Consider the following 17,583-nt stretch of genomic DNA (forward strand, 5'->3'; position numbering starts at 1 on the left):
ACTAAGCACTTGGAATGTACAATTTGGCAACAGATAAAGACAATCCCTGCCCAGTGATGGGCTCACAGTCTAATTGGGGGAGACAGATGGCAGAGCAAAACAGAACGAAACAAAAACAAATCAACATTATCACGATAAATAGAATCAAGGGGATGTACAATCCCCTATGAAGTTGTTCATATCTGTGAAAGATAACAATGATAGGGGAGTTACTGCTTCTGCTCTAATTTCCCAAGCAGTTAGCACAGGGCTGTACACGCAGACTGTGCTCAGTAAACCCCATTATAACAGTGCTTTTTCCACAGAAGTGTTCCCAACCTAAATGAGACTGCTTGCAATCTTCTAAAAACACTAGCTATGTCTGCAAAACCTCTGCATTAATCAGAATTCAGAGAGAAATTATCTGGGATAATACGGGCCCTTTAAGTCATGTGCCAATGTCAGAAAGAGGTCCCCTCTTTCTCCAAAGGCTTATGTATCAGAATATCATTTGGAAAATAGTTCAAGACTCTCGCTGTGCACAGCCTCAACACTTCCTCCCAAACCACCCCCATTTTTGAAACACCTGACCACATTTTATCAGACAGTGCCGGGGAGGGAACATCAGAGGTGAAAATGTCCCCCAAGGCCTCGACTCGGCCACCCCCAGGACATAGAGACACTTCATTAACTGCAGCATCTGGCTCAACACAGTACTTGGCTCATTTCAGGAATTACGCACAGGTCCCTGTCCCTTTACACCCTACCTTCAATGAGAACTGATAGAAGGGGTTGATTTTGCGGAGGTCGTGGACAACAAAGTAAAGAAGAGATGCTCTTGCTGCCACTGGTCTGTAACATTCTCGGGTTTCGTTAATCTGGGCTTCATTGGCTTTTGCTTCAGCAACCTGCATTGAGACACGTGAAAGAGTTAAGGGGGCCACCCTCCTCCTATTGAATACAGAATTCAATACCTGTTTTCCTTCCTCCCTCAGACTGTCAGCCTTATGTAGGAAGGACATTGAGTCTGATCTGATTATCCTGTATTTACCCTGGGGCTTAGTGCAGTCCGAGGCACATAGGAAGCAATACAAAACGACTACTATCCTCCCCTCTAGATTGTGAGATCTTTTTGGGCAGGGAATGTGCCTACCAAATCTATTGTAATGCACTCTCCCAAGCACCTAGTCCAGTGCTCTGCACACAGTAACCATTCAATACCACTAATTATCATGCCACTGTGACTCCAGTGAAACAAATGACAAGTTATCTACCTCATCCCGCCGTCGACCCCTGGGTCACGTCCTCCCGCGGTCCTGGAACGCCCTCCCTCCTCACCTCCGCCAAACTGATTCTCTTTCCCTCTTCAAAACCTTACTTAAAAATCACCTCCTCCAAGAGGCCTTCCCAGACTGAGCTCCTCTTCCCCCTCTACTCCCTCTGCCATCCCCCCTTTACCTCTCCGCAGCTAAAGCCTCATTTTCCCCTTTTCCCTCTGCTCCTCCACCTCTCCCTTCCCATCCCCACAGCACTGTACCCGTCCGCTCAACTGTATATATTTTCGTTACCCTATTTATTTTGTTAATGAATTGTACATCGCCTTGATTCTATTTAGTTGCCATTGTTTTTACGAGATGTTCTTCCCCTTGACGCTGTTTAGTGCCATTGTTCTTGTCTGTCCGTCTCCCCCGATTAGACTGTAAGCCCGTCAAACGGCAGGGACTGTCTCTATCTGTTGCCGACTTGTTCATCCCAAGCGCTTAGTACAGTGCTCTGCACATAGTAAGCGCTCAATAAATACTATTGAATGAATCTGTGATTTATGGATGCAGCCTGTAAAGTCAACAACTTCTGGGTGTTGCTGCTGAAGTCGGGGAGCTAAGAAGTGTCCCAGAATGTCTTCCCTAAATAATGGGAGAATATTTTGTCACAAACTGAGGAATAAATAAGAGTGATTGCAACTGTGTTGAACATTTCTACTTTTGGATTACTTCCCTACACTGAGACGAGAAGCAGCCTTAAAATCGGGTTCTTATTTGGAATTTTTGACACAGTGGAGAAAATGGGACTCCCAGGGGGCTGACAGCCAAGACTGGATGTGGGTCACTCCCCTGGTCCAGCAACCAATAAAAGCCTGCTGGGTCAAGTCAATGTCAATAACTTTATTGGACAACCTGGTATATGGAGCTGCCCAGGGCAATAATATATCAAATAGCTATGTTGCCTAGTTGCTTTTAGATCAGTTTGTCCTGTGTGTCTACTCCTGACTTTGTAACCAGATCTCCATATGTTCATTTATTTAGTGGCTGTCTATAAGCCTCTGGGTGTATTCACAGTATCATTAAAAAAAAAATCCTTTCTAGCTCTTTCATTTCTACTTACAAAATTTGGACATTTTCTTTTTTTAATTTAGGCTGGTTTCTAATACTCTATATGTTCTATAAATAAGTGGTCTTTTTATTTTTTCTCTTTAGAGTAGTAGAGGTGAAAATTTTACATATAAAAAGATAGCAAAGGACATTGCTAGAGGCAATTAGAAACTAATTTTAAAGACAAGGCACTGTCCCTGATTTATTACCTGTGGAATAATGAGAATGAGAATCCAACTGGGTGGCCAAGGGTGACCTGGATGGTCCTAATTCCCAGCTCTGCCACTGGCCTACTGGATGACCTTGAGCAAGTCACTTAACTTCTCTGGACTTTGGTTTCATCTGCAAAATGGGGATAAGATGGATGCTCTCCCTGCTTCTTTGATAGTGAGTTCCATGGAAGATACGGACCATCTGATCTGATTATATCTACTCCAGGATTTCCACTCTCAGGATCACAACTGGAGAGTTTCCAGCACTCTACCAGTCTCAGCTATGGGAGGGAGAGTCAAACAGAGGCATATCCGTTCCATTCCTAGCTTGGGCAGTGGCTAGCGAGTGGAAGGCAATCTGCTACAGGTCAAAACTCACCTGTGCTGGGCAACAGCAGCATGGGAGAGAGTCATTCATTCATCCATTCAATAGTATTTATTGAGCACTCACTATGTGCAGAGCACTGTACTAAGTGCTTGGAATGTATAAATCGGTAACAGATAGAGACAGTCCCTGCCCTGTGATGGGCTTACAGTCTAATCGGGGGAGACAGACAGACAAGAACAATGGCAATAAATAGACTCAAGGGGATAAACATCTAATTAAGACAATAGCAAATAAATAGAATCAAGGTGATGTACATCTCATAAACAAAATAAATAGGGTAATGAAAATATATAAAGTTGAGCGGACGAGTACAGTGCTGAGGAGATGGGAAGGGAGAGGGGGAGGAGCAGAGGGAAAGGGGGGAAAAGAGGGGTTAGCTGCAGAGAGGTGAAGTGAGGGGTAGAGGGAGCAGAGGAAAAAGGGGAGCTCAGTCTGGGAAGGCCGGAGACTCAAGTTTACTGTGACGAAGAAGGCAATGGCAAACCACTCCATATTTTTACCAAGAAAACTCTATTCATACACTAACAGAACGACTGCAGATGGAGGTGGGGCATTCCAGGAGAGATGTGTCCTGGAGTCGCTATGGGTCAGAGACGACTAGGTAGCATAAAACAAAACTCCAGGATTTAGCGAAGTGCTCTGGTAAACAGTTAAGTGCTGGATAAATACCACCTTATTATTACAATAATTGTGAAAAAAACACAGGGCTAGGAGTCTGGAGATTCAGAGTCTACTCACGGTTCCCCACTTAGGCAAATCATTCACCTTCCTGTGCCTCAGCTTCCTCATCTGTAATATGGGGATAAAACACCTGTTCTCCATCCCTCAGATTCTGAACTCCCTGTGGGACAGGATCTGAGTCCAATATGATTAGCTCATATCAACTTAAGTACATAGCACAGTGATTGGCAAATATTAAGCACTTAATGCCACATTCTCATTATTTCTATTATTACTGCACTTTCTTAAAGGGTGCTTGAAATTTACAGACGCAGCTTCCATGGTTTCAACTCTATGACCTGGCATTTTGGATACATGACAGATTAATAACTGGAAAGTTCCCAGAGTACAAGTTGATCTGTCTTCTAGAGTAGGAGGAGATTCTGAGGATCTCAGAGTCAGAGGTCACTGCACAATTCTCAGAGTGAAGACTGTTCCAGTTTCCTCCCCTAGAGAATTTGGAGTCTGACAGCAGCACCCACAGAGACTCTGCTCATTGCGAGATTTCATGGACTTTTAAGATATGTCACCTTCCCGCGGTGAGTCTGCATGGGCGTGAACAGCTGGAGACTTCCTTTGTATCATCACACATCACTGTTCATGGGGAGCACTCAGAACTCTGCCTCCTGACATGTCCCTGAAAACTGATTCAAGGCAAGTAGCCTGGGTGGGGGATGGGGTGTTATTAATTTAACATGAATCGTTCTTGGATTTTGGTCCAATAGCAGTCCCCAGTGTTTTCCAAGTTTATGTTTAATCAATTCAAACTGACATATAGCCCAAACTGCTTTAAATTAATGACTGGATATAATTTAAAAGGAGGAAGAGCAATTTGACCATCTCCACGAAAACTGGACCCAATCCCAGTTCAAACCAAATTTCCAAATGGTTGGCAACTGTTTATGGAATTTCTGTCAAGCCTATCCTAAGCAAGCCTTTCTGACTCTGGTTAGGAGTGTCTCCTTGAACATTCAATTCCAAGAGATTCTCTTCTTTAAATGACCTCTGTTTCCTTCAGCCATTTCATAGATACCTTGCATTCTATTTCTGCTGCTGTTGTCTTAGTTGATTCCAGTTTCTCCACCAGTTCTGCATCACCCAGGAAACTACCCTCTGCAGCAGAGAGACGAAGCAGCAGCTCCTCCTCCAGAAGTTTCAGCTCAATCTTAAAATCATTCTGCTGTTTGGTCAGCATGGACTAATAAAGAGCAAATTAAAACAAATGAAAAAATCCCATAAAAATGACAAACGACGCATAAGTCATATGACTAACTGGGGGTGAACCATATGGTGGGTTGAAATATTTTCTCTATTTCTTGTTTCTCCTAGTAACATCTGCTGTGCAAGCCAGCTGAGGTGGGGGCGTTGGTACCAGGATTTTGGGGGCAATTCAATTTTCTTCTCCACCTAATCTCTTCTGGGGACAATTCAATTTCCTTCTCCTCAATCTCATCTATGGACGGGACTTGAACAGAACAGGCAGGGAACTCCTGCTGATCCTACTCCTGGAAGAGGATGGACAAATGCTGGGAATCCTAGTCTATACATCAACAATGTCCAGAGAAACCAACTCTGACTCTCAGCCATTTCCCAAAGATTGAAAACCAGCTCTGGGAGGAAGAAAGCAGGTGTCACATGGGCGTCTCGACGGGATAGATTTGCTTCCTGTCAAACTACTGGTGCCTTTCATGGGCAAGGAGGCACGGGTTCTGAAAGGTATCTCCTTGAAATGGAAATGTTTCCCAGATGCCTTGAAATCCTGGAAAAGGGGACCAACGGCCACCTCAAGTGAACCCCATGGTTTCTATTAAATAATAATAATAGTAGAATTATAATTATGGTATTTGTTAAGTGCTTACTTTGTGCCAGGCACTGTACTAAGCTCTGGGGTGGATACAAGCAAATCAGGTTGGACACAGTCCCTGTCCCACATGGGGCTCACATTATCAATCTCCATTTTACAGATGAGGTAACTGAGGCATGGAGAAGTAAAGTGACTTGCCCAAGGTCAAAGAGCAGAACAGGGGAGGAGCCAGGGTTAGAACCTATGACCTGCTGACTCCCAGGCCCATGCTCTACCCACTATGCCACATTGCTTCTAAATGTGTAACCTTACAAGGTTTAGGGGATGGAACCCTGTGGTTTATAATGGAACAGCCGATCAGGGAAGCAGCATGAAAAGTTTTTTGGCTCATCTAATATAGCTTAGGAGGAAAAAGCCAAGGAGCATTTCAGCCTCACTTGTAGGTGGAGGTGGGAGTTATCCTGGAATAGTCAGAGACTGGTCCCTGAAGATTAGGGATGAAGGCAATACACTTAAGGAAACCCAAGGCCAAGGACTGGGGCATAATTTGGGCTTCATAAATCCCTTTCCATTTTTATTGCCACTCTTACACCTATAGTCTGTAACATCTCAATTTTACCTTAAGCTTCTCTAAATCTGGTCGGTCAACACTGACCACCTCGGCCAGCAGCTGGTCTTCCAGTCCATCCCCGGTCACTGTGAAATTGAGGAGGGTGGTCTGTGCCTGCACTTCAGGCTGGTAGTGAGGATTGGCCAGTTTTGTATGAAGGATAAGACGGAAGTTCTTGTGGAATTTGCATTCTCTGTCCCCTATCTTGATAAACCTGAGGATGAATAGAACAATTCCTCATGTTCTCGGCATCTGAAAACAAACCACTAATCTGGTTCTTGCTCCATGAGAGGACAGTAAGGGTCCAAACCCAAACGCAGGGCACGGCAGAGGGTATTGGTTCCTTGGACACTTCCCCTTGCTACTAAAGGGTGTGAGTGTGTGTGTATGTGTGTGCCTGTACACAAACTCAGCATCATTGGTATTTATTGAGGACTATGTGCAGAGTACTGTACTAGACACTTGGAAGAGTACAACAGAGTTGACAGACATATTCCCTGCCCAATGAGCTTATTGCACACTGCCAAATGATCTGAAACGCTGCCATTATTTTCAAAGAAAAGCTCACCTATTAAAATAAATAACTCATTCAATCTTCCTTCCCTTTCTGTCAATTCTCTTATCAAAGGATAGAAACCCCACTTGTTCCAAAGGTGAAGGAGTGAACATTTGAGCCATTCCCAAAGAAGAGGAGGATGCCAGAAGGGAGCTTCACTGTGAGGATGTAGCCAAAGGTCAGGAATTTCTCCATTCATGCAAACTCACATAAAGCAGCAGCTCTCCCAGAATCAAGTTCACAATAGAGGAGAATGTTCAGCCTGGTCTGTCCTGGGGAGGATTTGGCCAAGGGAACAAGGCCATGCTAATAGTAAAGAAAAGATGTCTGGCTATAAAATGAAGTTTAAAGTCTTGCCCTGAAACACTGTTTTATAGGTTCTTGCTTCCCAGGGATAATAAATTATCCTCAATTGGTGTGTTTATGGTCTATGAAAGACAAAAATTACATAATGACTCAGTGGGTTTTATCACTGCAGCTAGGTTAATTTTTCGTTAATCTCCATTTGGGGAAAAATATAAACACAGTGGTAATGCTCTCTAGTGATTTGGAGGATTCAAGCTACAAGCACATTAACCAGAGGGGTGGGCAAAGCAAACCAGAATCACTCTGTTGTTTCTGTGAAAGACCTTTATCCAAAGGACTTCTAGAATTCAAGCAGCAGCCGAGAGGATTTCTACCTGGTTAATGGAGCCAAAGCAGCCTATGGCTGGGGGAGAATGACAGAAAAGTGCCCTAAGAATTCAGTAGTTTAGTTGTCTCCTTCTCCAATAGGATGGGTCGATTACACTCTATCCAGAGTTTGAAATACTAAAACCACTTTCCTAATTCCATTACAAATACCAACCAGTTGTTACTTCATATAATATCTGCTGGTTGGGGAAACCAATCAATCAATAGTATTTATTGAGTGCTTACTACATGCAGAGCACTGAACTAAGCACTTGGGAGAGTACAAACCAGTTAGTAAACATGATCCCTGCCCTCAAGGATTTTGTAACTTAGCAGGGGAGAGAGACACACTGAAATAAACTGCTGCTAAGGAAAGCTATACAATGCAAAGATATATACACAAGTTCATTCATTCAAATTTATATTGCTATTTATATTAATATCTCTGTCTCCCCCCATTCTAGATTTTAAGCTCGCTGTGGGCAGGGAATGTGTTTGTTTATTGTTGTATTGTACTCTCCTAAGCATTTACTACAGTGCTCTGCACACAGTAAGGTCTCAATAAATATGATTGAATGAATGAATGAATGAATGAATGAATTGAGCACTTCCTTTGAGCAGAGCATAGCACTAAGCCCTGGGAAAGTACAGTACAACAATAAACAGTCACATTTCCTGCCCATAATGAGCTTACAGTCAAATGTGTTGGGGAGGGAGGGGGTGAGTACCCAAGTGAGGAGGAAAACAAGGTGGGAAAATGAGAGATTAATCAGGGAAAACCAGCTACCACAAAACCTCTACAGCTAAAGTCTCATGAGCTTGTCCTGGTTGGAGTGGAGGGAGTTTAAGGACAGGAATTGCAACTATCAATCAGAACTCCTCCTTAAACCTTTTTTTTTATGGTTCTTGTTAAGTGCTCAGTGACTGCCAGGTTCTGTAATATCCCCTCAATCTTCCCCTCCCTGAGACTAACCCCAACACCCATAGAAGGCAATGCCACCTTAGTGAAGGAGAAGTGCAGTCATCAAATTTGCACTTAGACTGTGGGGCAGGGGCTGTAGATGATCCGAATAAATTTTATCTGCTCCACAGTTTAGAAGAGTGCTTAACACATAGTAAGTGCTTAACAAATACCATAATAATAATAATAGAAGACCACCTCTGATATTACCATGCTTATTTTGCCCTGGTTCTTTCAGAACTACCCAGCCAAGGGGCTTGCGAATTGTCCTGCTTCCTTTAATCAAAACATTCTCATTCCACTTACAACTTTTGTACTGTTTATATTGAGAAAACACTAGAAAATCTCTTAGCAGACCATCCTTACATCTTTCCTGGTTTGAGTCAAGGATGGCACATCATTATCCCGATTTAATGACCAGATGTTTGAGACACAGAGTGGGTTAGTGATTTAGGGCATGCTCAGAGACATGGCCCCAAGGGGATTAGAATTCAGGGTAGGGGTTCCAGTATAGAGTGATCACTGTGTCTGGTGAATTAGAGAGTCACCCTAGCAGTAGTATCTATAATCTAGTATCCTAGCATCCCACAACACCTCTGACCAATGGCCTTAAAAATGGAAATGCATTTCTCTGGAAACAGACCACTAGTTACCCTCAGTGTTGATTCCATATCACCACCTCTAACCAAGCTTGGAAACTCACAGGCATTTCAAATAAATGAGAATCTGAGCAAATAATTTTGTGGCAAATCTGAGGGCTGGCAGAGAATGGCTTGATGGTGGGACCTCGGCAGGTAAAAGGCTAGAGAATTATTTGTCCTCGCTCAATGTGGAGAGGAGTTCCCTCAAGGAACAAATATCCCACTGAAAATCGAGCCCAGCCTTTGAGAGGAGACCATTTTGATGGTGGTACAGTTCTCATAACTCATAAGAAATATGGACGATGCAGTCCACTGCTGCATAATAGAGCAGTGTGTCAAGGTAGAGATTGGAGGTGGGTTTCTGGGGAATAAAGAAAACAGAAATAATACTTCCCACTACTTGGATAGAAAAGAAAAACAAAATACAAAAAAAAAAGAAAACTTTTCAATGGACATCTAAAAGCCTTACTGAAAGTCCCGCTGGTTAAAATTAAAAGCTTCTGGATTGGACTGGGGGACTCCAACAGCTAAGGCAGAGAGTGAAGCAGAATGAATCAGGTGTAGAGAACTGCAAGAGAGGAGTCGTTACTTAGCAACCCCAGCAGGAAGAACTGTACAAGTTGGTCAAACCGGTTTCTTGAAGAAAGGTTTTGCTTAAAAGCTGCACAGCTGGCAAGAGGCTCAAGGAAAAGAAGGAAAATCCTGAATAGAAATGAGTTAATTGTCTTGCAGCTTCACACCGTTAGCATAAACAACACATCCAGCACTGGAAAGAGCACACTTCAATAGCTCAATATTAGTTAGGTCCAGGTACTTTTGTATAGAAAACATAATCAAAGGGCAAAAAATGATCCTTGCAGTAGGCAATTTTCCTTTCACAGTATATATATATATATCTTTCCATATATTTACATATATCACTCAATACATTTGTTGGATAATTATAAGCAGTATTCAGAGAATCCAAAGAAATTCTAGTGTAGATTGAATGTAGTTGGCCTATTACCTCTCCCACCCCTCTAATTTTTGCCCAGGTTCAAAATAGTTCTGAGGAAGTAAAGTCATAGCCTCTGCCCCCTCCCCATCCCCCTTTAACCAATATGGCAGTGGCAGGTGACACTGAGGTTGGGAGGGGGATGAGGGAATTATGATTTAGTCTCCAAGGCATTTGCGCCCACTCTTTTCCCCTCCTATGTGTGGGCATCAAAAGCAACAATATTTATGGAGTGTCCACACTGTGCAGAGCATTGTACTGGGGGAAACATACCAAAGAAATAAAAGATCTGATCATTCCCCTTGAGATGCTTACCACATATTGGCAGAGATATTATACATATATTGACCAACAGAGCATAAAAACTGAGAGACTAAAGATCAATAATAGACTTACATCAAAAATACATGAATAACAGATGACTAAACAAAAGTACTGAAGTGGCTGATGGGACCAGTTAGGTGGGAGGATTACTTAGGGAATGCCTCCTGAAGGAAGTGGCTTTTTAGGAGGCTTTGAATGAAGCCAAGATGGGATGGTATTTTTAGAGAGGAAACTGTATTGAATCAGTGTGAGGTGGGCAAAATGAGAGCCTGGATCGAGTTAGGAGGTTAGTTTGAGTGGAGAAGCCACTACAGTCTCCCTTCTCCACCATTTATTAGAATATTTATCCAAGGGTGAGGAGTGGGAACTATATCTTTGTCCCTAGAACGTCTACTGTTGTTTCCTCGCTCCTATGTATTTGCTCCTTGGTTCATAACTACTCTCCCCTCCCCAGCACTTATTTCAGAATTCCAAAAGCACACTAGTTGGGTCTAAAAACTTCTAGACCAAGTGCCAGGAAGAGGAGGGAATGTGCAGAGCCCAAGGATGTGCCTGTGGAAGAAAGGAAAGTGGGGAGGGAACAAGCACTCCGGCTGCCCCTATGGTTAAAGGACTTAGATGTTGAATTAACTGTTTTTCGTTAACAAAGTGATGTTAAAAATATTACGGCAGGAACTCTGGAGCGAGTCAGCAGACCTGAAATTGTCACTTTCCGTCCTTTAAAACCTATTTAAGACAAATGGCTCATAACAGCATGATAGATTTATTTTTCCCCGTGGTATGTGGTAAGTGCTTACTATGTGCCAAGCACTGTACTAAGCACTGGGGTAGATATAAGTTAATTAGGTTGGACTCAGTCCCTGTCCCACATAGGGCTCACAGTCTTAATCCCCATTTTATGGATCAGGTAACTGAGGCACAGAGAAGTTAAGTGACTTGCCTGCAGTCACACAGCAAAGTGGCAGAGCAGAGATAAGAACCCAGGTCCTTCTGACTTCCAGGCCCATGCTCTCTACACGAGGCCACACTACTTCTCGTTGTGAGATCCTTCATTCTGAAGTGAAAAACAAGAAGGCAAGTTGACTTTCCTTCAAACCTATCTCCAAGTATGGGCTACAACACCTGTGGGACTCCCAGGCCCATGATCTACCTTTCTCTCATCTACCTCGCTGCTGACCCATTGCCCACATCCTACCTCTGGCCTGGAACTTCTTCATCCTTCATATTCGAGACACCTAATCTTCTCATTATTAAAGCTTTACTAAAAGCACTCCCTCTCAGGATCGCACCTGGAGAGTTTCCAGTACTCTACCAGTCTCAGATATGAGAGGAAGAGTCAAGCAGAGGAATACCCACTCCATTCCTAGCTTGGGCAGTGGCTAGCAAGTGGAAGGCAATCTGCTACAAGTCAAAACTCACCTGTGCTGGGTAGCAGCAGCATGGGAGAGAGTTGAAGGTGGAGACTCAAGTTTATGGTGTGGAAGAAGGCAATGGTAGACCACTTCCATATTTTTACCTAGAAAACTCCATGGATAAAGTATCAGAACAATTGCAAGTGGAGGTGGGGCATTCTGGGAGAGATGTGTCCATGGCATCGCTACGGGTCGGAGATGACTCAACAGCATAAGACAAGATCCCAGTACTTAGAAGAGTGCCTGGTACATAGAAGCTCTTAACAGATGCCATAAAAAAACAAAATAGCCTCCTGGAGAATCCAGTGTACTACTAAGCAGTAATTAAGATGTTAGGCAGAATGCGGCTCACTGCTTAGTGAAAAGAGTGGAGCCTTGAATTCTAATCCCAACTCTGCCACTTGCCTGCTATGTGATCTTGGGGAAGTCACTTAACTTCTCTGGGCCTCAGTTTTCTCATTTGTACGATGGAATTAAATACCTTTTTTCTCTCCCTTGTAGACTGTGAACCCCATATGGGAGAGGGATTGTGTCCAACCTATCTTGTATCTACCACAGCACACAGTTCCATGCTTGGTATATAATAAGTGCTTAACAAATATCACAATTATTATTATTATTATTGATTAAAGGGAGCAAAAGTCTATAAGAAGTTTAATTGATCTCATTTCTTAGTAGAGAGGACATAATCATGTGTACTCATTAATGCTTGCTTTCTTAATAAAATACACCACTCTCATTATGTAGGATTTTTCCAGTTAGAAGACCTTATGTTCAGAAGTATGTATATGTTTTTTTAAGGTCACTATGAGGAGAAATATTTTCTCCCAAATCACTACAAGTAAAAACATCTCTAAAATAGTTTCTGCTTAGAAACAATGGTTTAAATTAGTCTTCTACCGATTTGCTATAGGATAAGATTTAAGCTCAAGAACGCTTAATAAAGTATTGAAAGATGGTGAAGGGAAGAGAGATATAATTTTATGAAGTTGCTTCACAGATCAGTGAGTTCTCTAACATGTAAGCTAGTAAATTTGCCTTGGAAGGCGAACAAGTTGATAAATCTTCCCAGCAATGCTTTCTGTCGATTGGTACCATAAGATATATTTTCTTGAAAATTAGGATTGTCTGAAGCTCAGTGGATTTAATTATTTGTAATTACCCAGTTGTTGTCAGTATGTGGCCATTTTATGACACTGGTATCTACTGTGTGGGTCAGGTTCAACTGTATATCTTTTCAAACATAGAATTAATGTACTATTGATGAAACCATTACTAGAACCAAATTAAAGTCTGGGCTGATGTATTGGTCCACAGGGTGCTGTCAGACATGAAAGGAGTAATTAGTATTCATTACTTCATACTCTACAACAATCCAATTATTAATGAACTTCAACTGTTGGACTGCTCCATATCTATCACTAACATCTTTCCAGTCTTACAATATTAGAAAGAAAAAAAAACTTGTGCACAGACATACAGGCACACACACACACACACACCTCTTCCCCAGATAAATATTCCAAGACATTCCCAAGCAAAATACCAGTTGAGACACAACTAGACCAAAGACAATCTTTCCAGAGAAAACTTCATTTCTTCAAAGGTAGAGAAGTATAAAACCGGCTACAATTTGGTAGGCTCATTATAGCAAAAGTGCTACTGAGGGTACACAATTTCCAAACCCTAAAAATAAATGGACACATTACTCATCAAAAGACTATCAATCAACCAATGGTATTTACTGAGCATTTACTGTGTGGAGAGCACTGCACGAGCGCTTGGGACAGTACTATACAACAGAGTTGGTAGATATGGTCCCTGCCTATGAGGAGCTTACAGTTTAGAGGGAGAGGCAGACATTAATATAAGTTACAGATATGTCCATCAGTGCTGTGGAGCTAAGAGTGGGGTGAACACCAGGTGCTTAAAGAGTATAGATTCAAATGTATAGGTGATGGGGAAGGGAAAGGGAGTAGGGGAAGAGAAGACAATCTGGGAAGGCCTTTTGGAGGAGTTGTGATTTTAATTAGGCTATGAAGGTAGGGAAAGCGGTATTCTGTGGTATATGGCGGGGGACAAAGTTCCAGATCAGAGGAAGACCATGGGCAAGAGGTTGATGGCAAGAAAGAGGAGAATGAGATATTGTGAGTAGACTGATATTAAAGGAGCAAAGTATGCATGCTGGGTTGTAGCAGGAAATCAGTGAGGTAAGGTAGTATGGGGCAAGCTGGTTGAGTACTTTAAAGCTGATGGAAAGGAGTTTCTGTTTTATGCGGAGGTGGATGGGCAACCACAGGAGGTTCTTGAGGATTGGAAAGACATGGATTGAACATTTTTTTAAATGATCCAGACAGCAGAGTGAAGTATGGATTGGAGTGGGGGGACAGGGGAGGCGGGGAGGTCAGTGAGGACGTTGAAGGAGTAGACAAGGCGGGATACGATAAGTCCTTGGATCAGCATAGAAGTAGTTTGGATGGAAAGGGAGGGGCAGATTTTAGCAGAAAAACAAGGGAGATTAGCTAGGAGATTTGGGGTCCTACCTAGTCATTTGGGAGGGAAGAGCAGGATCAGAAAGTTTTAAGGTCCATTTCCTCCATTACAATATCAGTACTTCTCTTTCTCTTTCATGTGATCTCTCTCTCTCTCTATATATATATACATATAGAGAGAGAGAGAGCCAGGAGACCTGGGTTCTAATTCCAGTTCTGTCACTTGCCTGCTATGTGACCTTGGACATGTCACTTAGCTTCTCAGTGCCTCAGTCTCCTTATCTGTAAAATGGCGATGAAACACCTGTTCTCCCTCCCACTTAGACTGTGAGCCCCTTGTGGGACAGGGACCAAGTCTGATCTGTTTATCTTGTATTATCTTAGAAAAGTTCTTGGCACATGGCGTACGCTTAACTAATACCACAGTTATTGTTATTTTAACTAGATTGGGCCTTGTTTCTGGTTAATTGAAATACGCGTAACAGACCAAATGAGCATCATAATCTGATTTACAGATTAAAATGTGTCCATTGTCTTTTTGGGGTCCAGCAGAGGTACCCACTTTCCATCTGGAATGTGGAGATGGATAAAGGGGCAGGGATTTTAGGGGATGGAAGGAGGCAGGCTTCAAAGAGCTAACAAACCAGAAAAGTGCCATTGAGGGATTGTTTCAGATTTGACTGGACATCTCAATAGAAGACCAACATTTGTCCTGTTGGAGAAATGCCCCAGGGCACTGGCCATCTGGATATAATCCGCTTTTCCATCTCAAAGCCGTAATTGCTCTGGGCCGCCAATGTGGGATATGGGCAATGTTCTAACCACTGAACTCCAATTCATCAGAAACCACGACCAGCACTTCAAAATACAGATCACTCATCATGAGCTCATCTCTGTCACTCTCACACAAGCACAACTTGTGCTAGTATAATATAACTCAAGGTGCTGTTGTCTTTCTATATCCCTGGCTTGATAATGGGATTTCAGCTCACCTTGCACTTTCAATTTTGGTGATGGTCACAGAAATTCATTCATTCATTCAGTAGTATATATTGAGCGCTTACTATGTGCACAGCACTGTACTAAGCACTTGGAATGTACAATTTGGCAACAGATAGAGACAATCCCTACCCAATGATGGGCTAATCGGAAATGTCAAGTGCAAAACAGACCCCCTGATGACCAACAGGGACAGAGGTACATGGACTCACTAGAGCCACATTTGAGTGGAACATGAGAGAACAGGAAAGTTCTCTAGGAAAGCAGGCAGCAATTGGGATCCCAGTCTGGTCTGGAAGAGCAGGGGAGCCTAGTCAATCAAGGGGCTGGCTCAGAAAGGAAATTGAGGGATCGATGGCCTGAAGGTGAAGAGGAACAAAGGGGATGAGAGAGATTAGGTGTCACATCTACCTGCTGCTCCTGCTGATTCCATGGGAAGAATGCGGAAAGACAATGGAATCTTATCTCTGTGTTTGGGACCACCATAGGTGCTGCAATATTTCTTACTCTCCAAAGAGTAAACTGTTAACACATCATTTTGGGCCTCTGAGTCTTTTTTTTTAAATAGCTTTTGTTAAGAGCTTACAATGTGCCAGGTACTGTTCTAAGTGCTTAGGTAGAAACAAGGTAATCAGGTTGGACACAGTCCATGTCCCACATGGGGCTCACAGTTTTAATCTCTATTTTACAGATGAGGTAACTGAGGCCCAGAGAAGTTAAGTGACTTGCCAAAGGTCAAACAACAGCCAAGTGGAGGAGCCGAGGTTAGAACCCAGGTCCTTCTGGCTCCCAAGCCCATACTCTATCCACTACACCAGGCTGTTCCTAGAACAGAACCTGTCATTCAATAAGGAAAGGAATTAGCACCAACATACACTTCAGGGGCTTGTATTCTGGAATTTTAGCTTCTGGGGCTCATCCTGGGTTAGCCATCCCACTGGGTGCTGCATTCATCATTCTGAGGCCTAGGAGGGTGGGCAGTTTTGGTAATGGATTGTGCACTCCTGGGGTGCCTCAATTTTTGCCTAGGATTCTATCCAATTGATGTCTGCTTCCTGGGGGTGTCAGTGGCCCAGAACCTGTCAGTCAGTCAATCGTATTTATTGAGTGCTTACTGTGTACAGAGCACTGTACTAATGTGATCCACAAAGAAGTAATGTGGCCTACTGGATAGACCACAGGCTGAGGAATCAGAAGGATCTGGGTTCTAATCCTGGCTCTGCCACTCTTCTGTTGTGTTACCTTGGGCAAGTCACTTCATCCTCTAGACTGCAATCTCAGGGTGGTCAGGGAACATGTCTACTGTTATACTGTACTCGCCCTAGTGCTTATTACAGTGCTCTGTACACAGTAATTGCTGAATAAATACGATTGACTGATTGACTAAGCACTTGGGAGAGTACACTACAACAATATGACAGACACATTTCCTATCCACAATGAGCTTACAGTCTAGAGGAGGAGACAGACATTAATATAAAATGACAGATAGGTTTATAAGTGCCAGGGGGCTGAAAGGGATGAATAAAGGGAGCAAGTCAAGGCGAGGCAGAGGGGAGTGGGAGAAGAAGAAAGGAGGGCTTGGTCGGGGAAGGCCTCTTGGAGGAGATGTGCCTTCAGTAAGGCTTTGAAATGGGGGAGAGTAATTTTCTGTAGGATATGAAGTGGGAGGGTGTTCCAGGCCAGAGGCAGGACGAGGGCGAGAGGTAGGCGGTGAGATAGATGAGATCGAGGAACAGTGAGAAGGTTAGCATTAGAGGAGGGACGTGAGCTGGATGGGTTGTAATAGGAGTAGTAGCGAGATGGGGTAGGAGGGGGCAAGGTGATTAAGTGCTTTAAAGAACCTGCATCTCTAGCCAACGCCAAGCCTCCTGGTCACTGGTTCTTCCCTGCCACCATCAAGAAAGGCAACAGGGTTGGAGTTTGAGTCGTGACCCTAAACTGCTGCCACCTCCACTGATCACTCTGGACCAATCTGGCCGACCTTTCCCGGACCCAGGCAGATTTATGCAATCCCTTCGTCCTGTTTGGCTTTTCCCCTCCGTAAGATTGGGTCGACTCCAAGATCTATAGACATTTCTGGGTCTTACTTTGGGTTTACTGGCAGAAATCAACAGTCCTCAGAATTAAGTCTGAACACTCACCAAAATTCCATCTGGGGGGCACTAAGGATTTTACAATCTATTCTTAACATATCAGCAACTGCTGCAATTGTTCATACTTTATGAAAAGGTTTTAGAGCTCGTCACATGACTTAGTAAATTATTCAGAATTTATGCCTGCATGCATTTTGGTTTATTAAACAATTATAACTTGTCAGTCACTCTAAATGGATTTACTTTAAAATGTGTACATTTCACAATAAATGATTTACTAATCAGGAACAATTTGCTTGAAATGAAAATAATTCACCCTGAAGTAACTCTATTTTTATTAACTATTGTTAAGTT

General features: G+C 43.0%; 1 protein-coding gene and 2 non-coding genes across 3 annotated transcripts in view; 2 read left to right on the forward strand and 1 right to left on the reverse strand.

The window, feature by feature from the left end:
* Window positions 1-17,583, reverse strand: part of LOC100083380 (dynein heavy chain 11, axonemal) — a 123,551-nt gene that overhangs the window by 38,740 nt on the left and 67,228 nt on the right. Inside the window, exons 15-17 of the mRNA XM_001513893.6 lie at window positions 6,092-6,296; window positions 4,702-4,866; window positions 747-887 (exon numbers count right to left, since the gene is read on the reverse strand). Coding sequence (XP_001513943.4) covers window positions 747-887; window positions 4,702-4,866; window positions 6,092-6,296 — 511 coding nt within the window. The remainder of the gene's footprint in view (window positions 1-746; window positions 888-4,701; window positions 4,867-6,091; window positions 6,297-17,583) is intronic.
* Window positions 2,792-2,929, forward strand: LOC114814006. Its single transcript, XR_003761749.1, has one exon. It is a non-coding gene; the product is annotated as a small nucleolar RNA SNORA7 (small nucleolar RNA).
* Window positions 11,502-11,639, forward strand: LOC114814071. Its single transcript, XR_003761813.1, has one exon. It is a non-coding gene; the product is annotated as a small nucleolar RNA SNORA7 (small nucleolar RNA).

The sequence above is a fragment of the Ornithorhynchus anatinus genome, chromosome 8 (assembly GCF_004115215.2).
Source record: "Ornithorhynchus anatinus isolate Pmale09 chromosome 8, mOrnAna1.pri.v4, whole genome shotgun sequence".
Lineage (NCBI taxonomy): Eukaryota > Metazoa > Chordata > Mammalia > Monotremata > Ornithorhynchidae > Ornithorhynchus > Ornithorhynchus anatinus.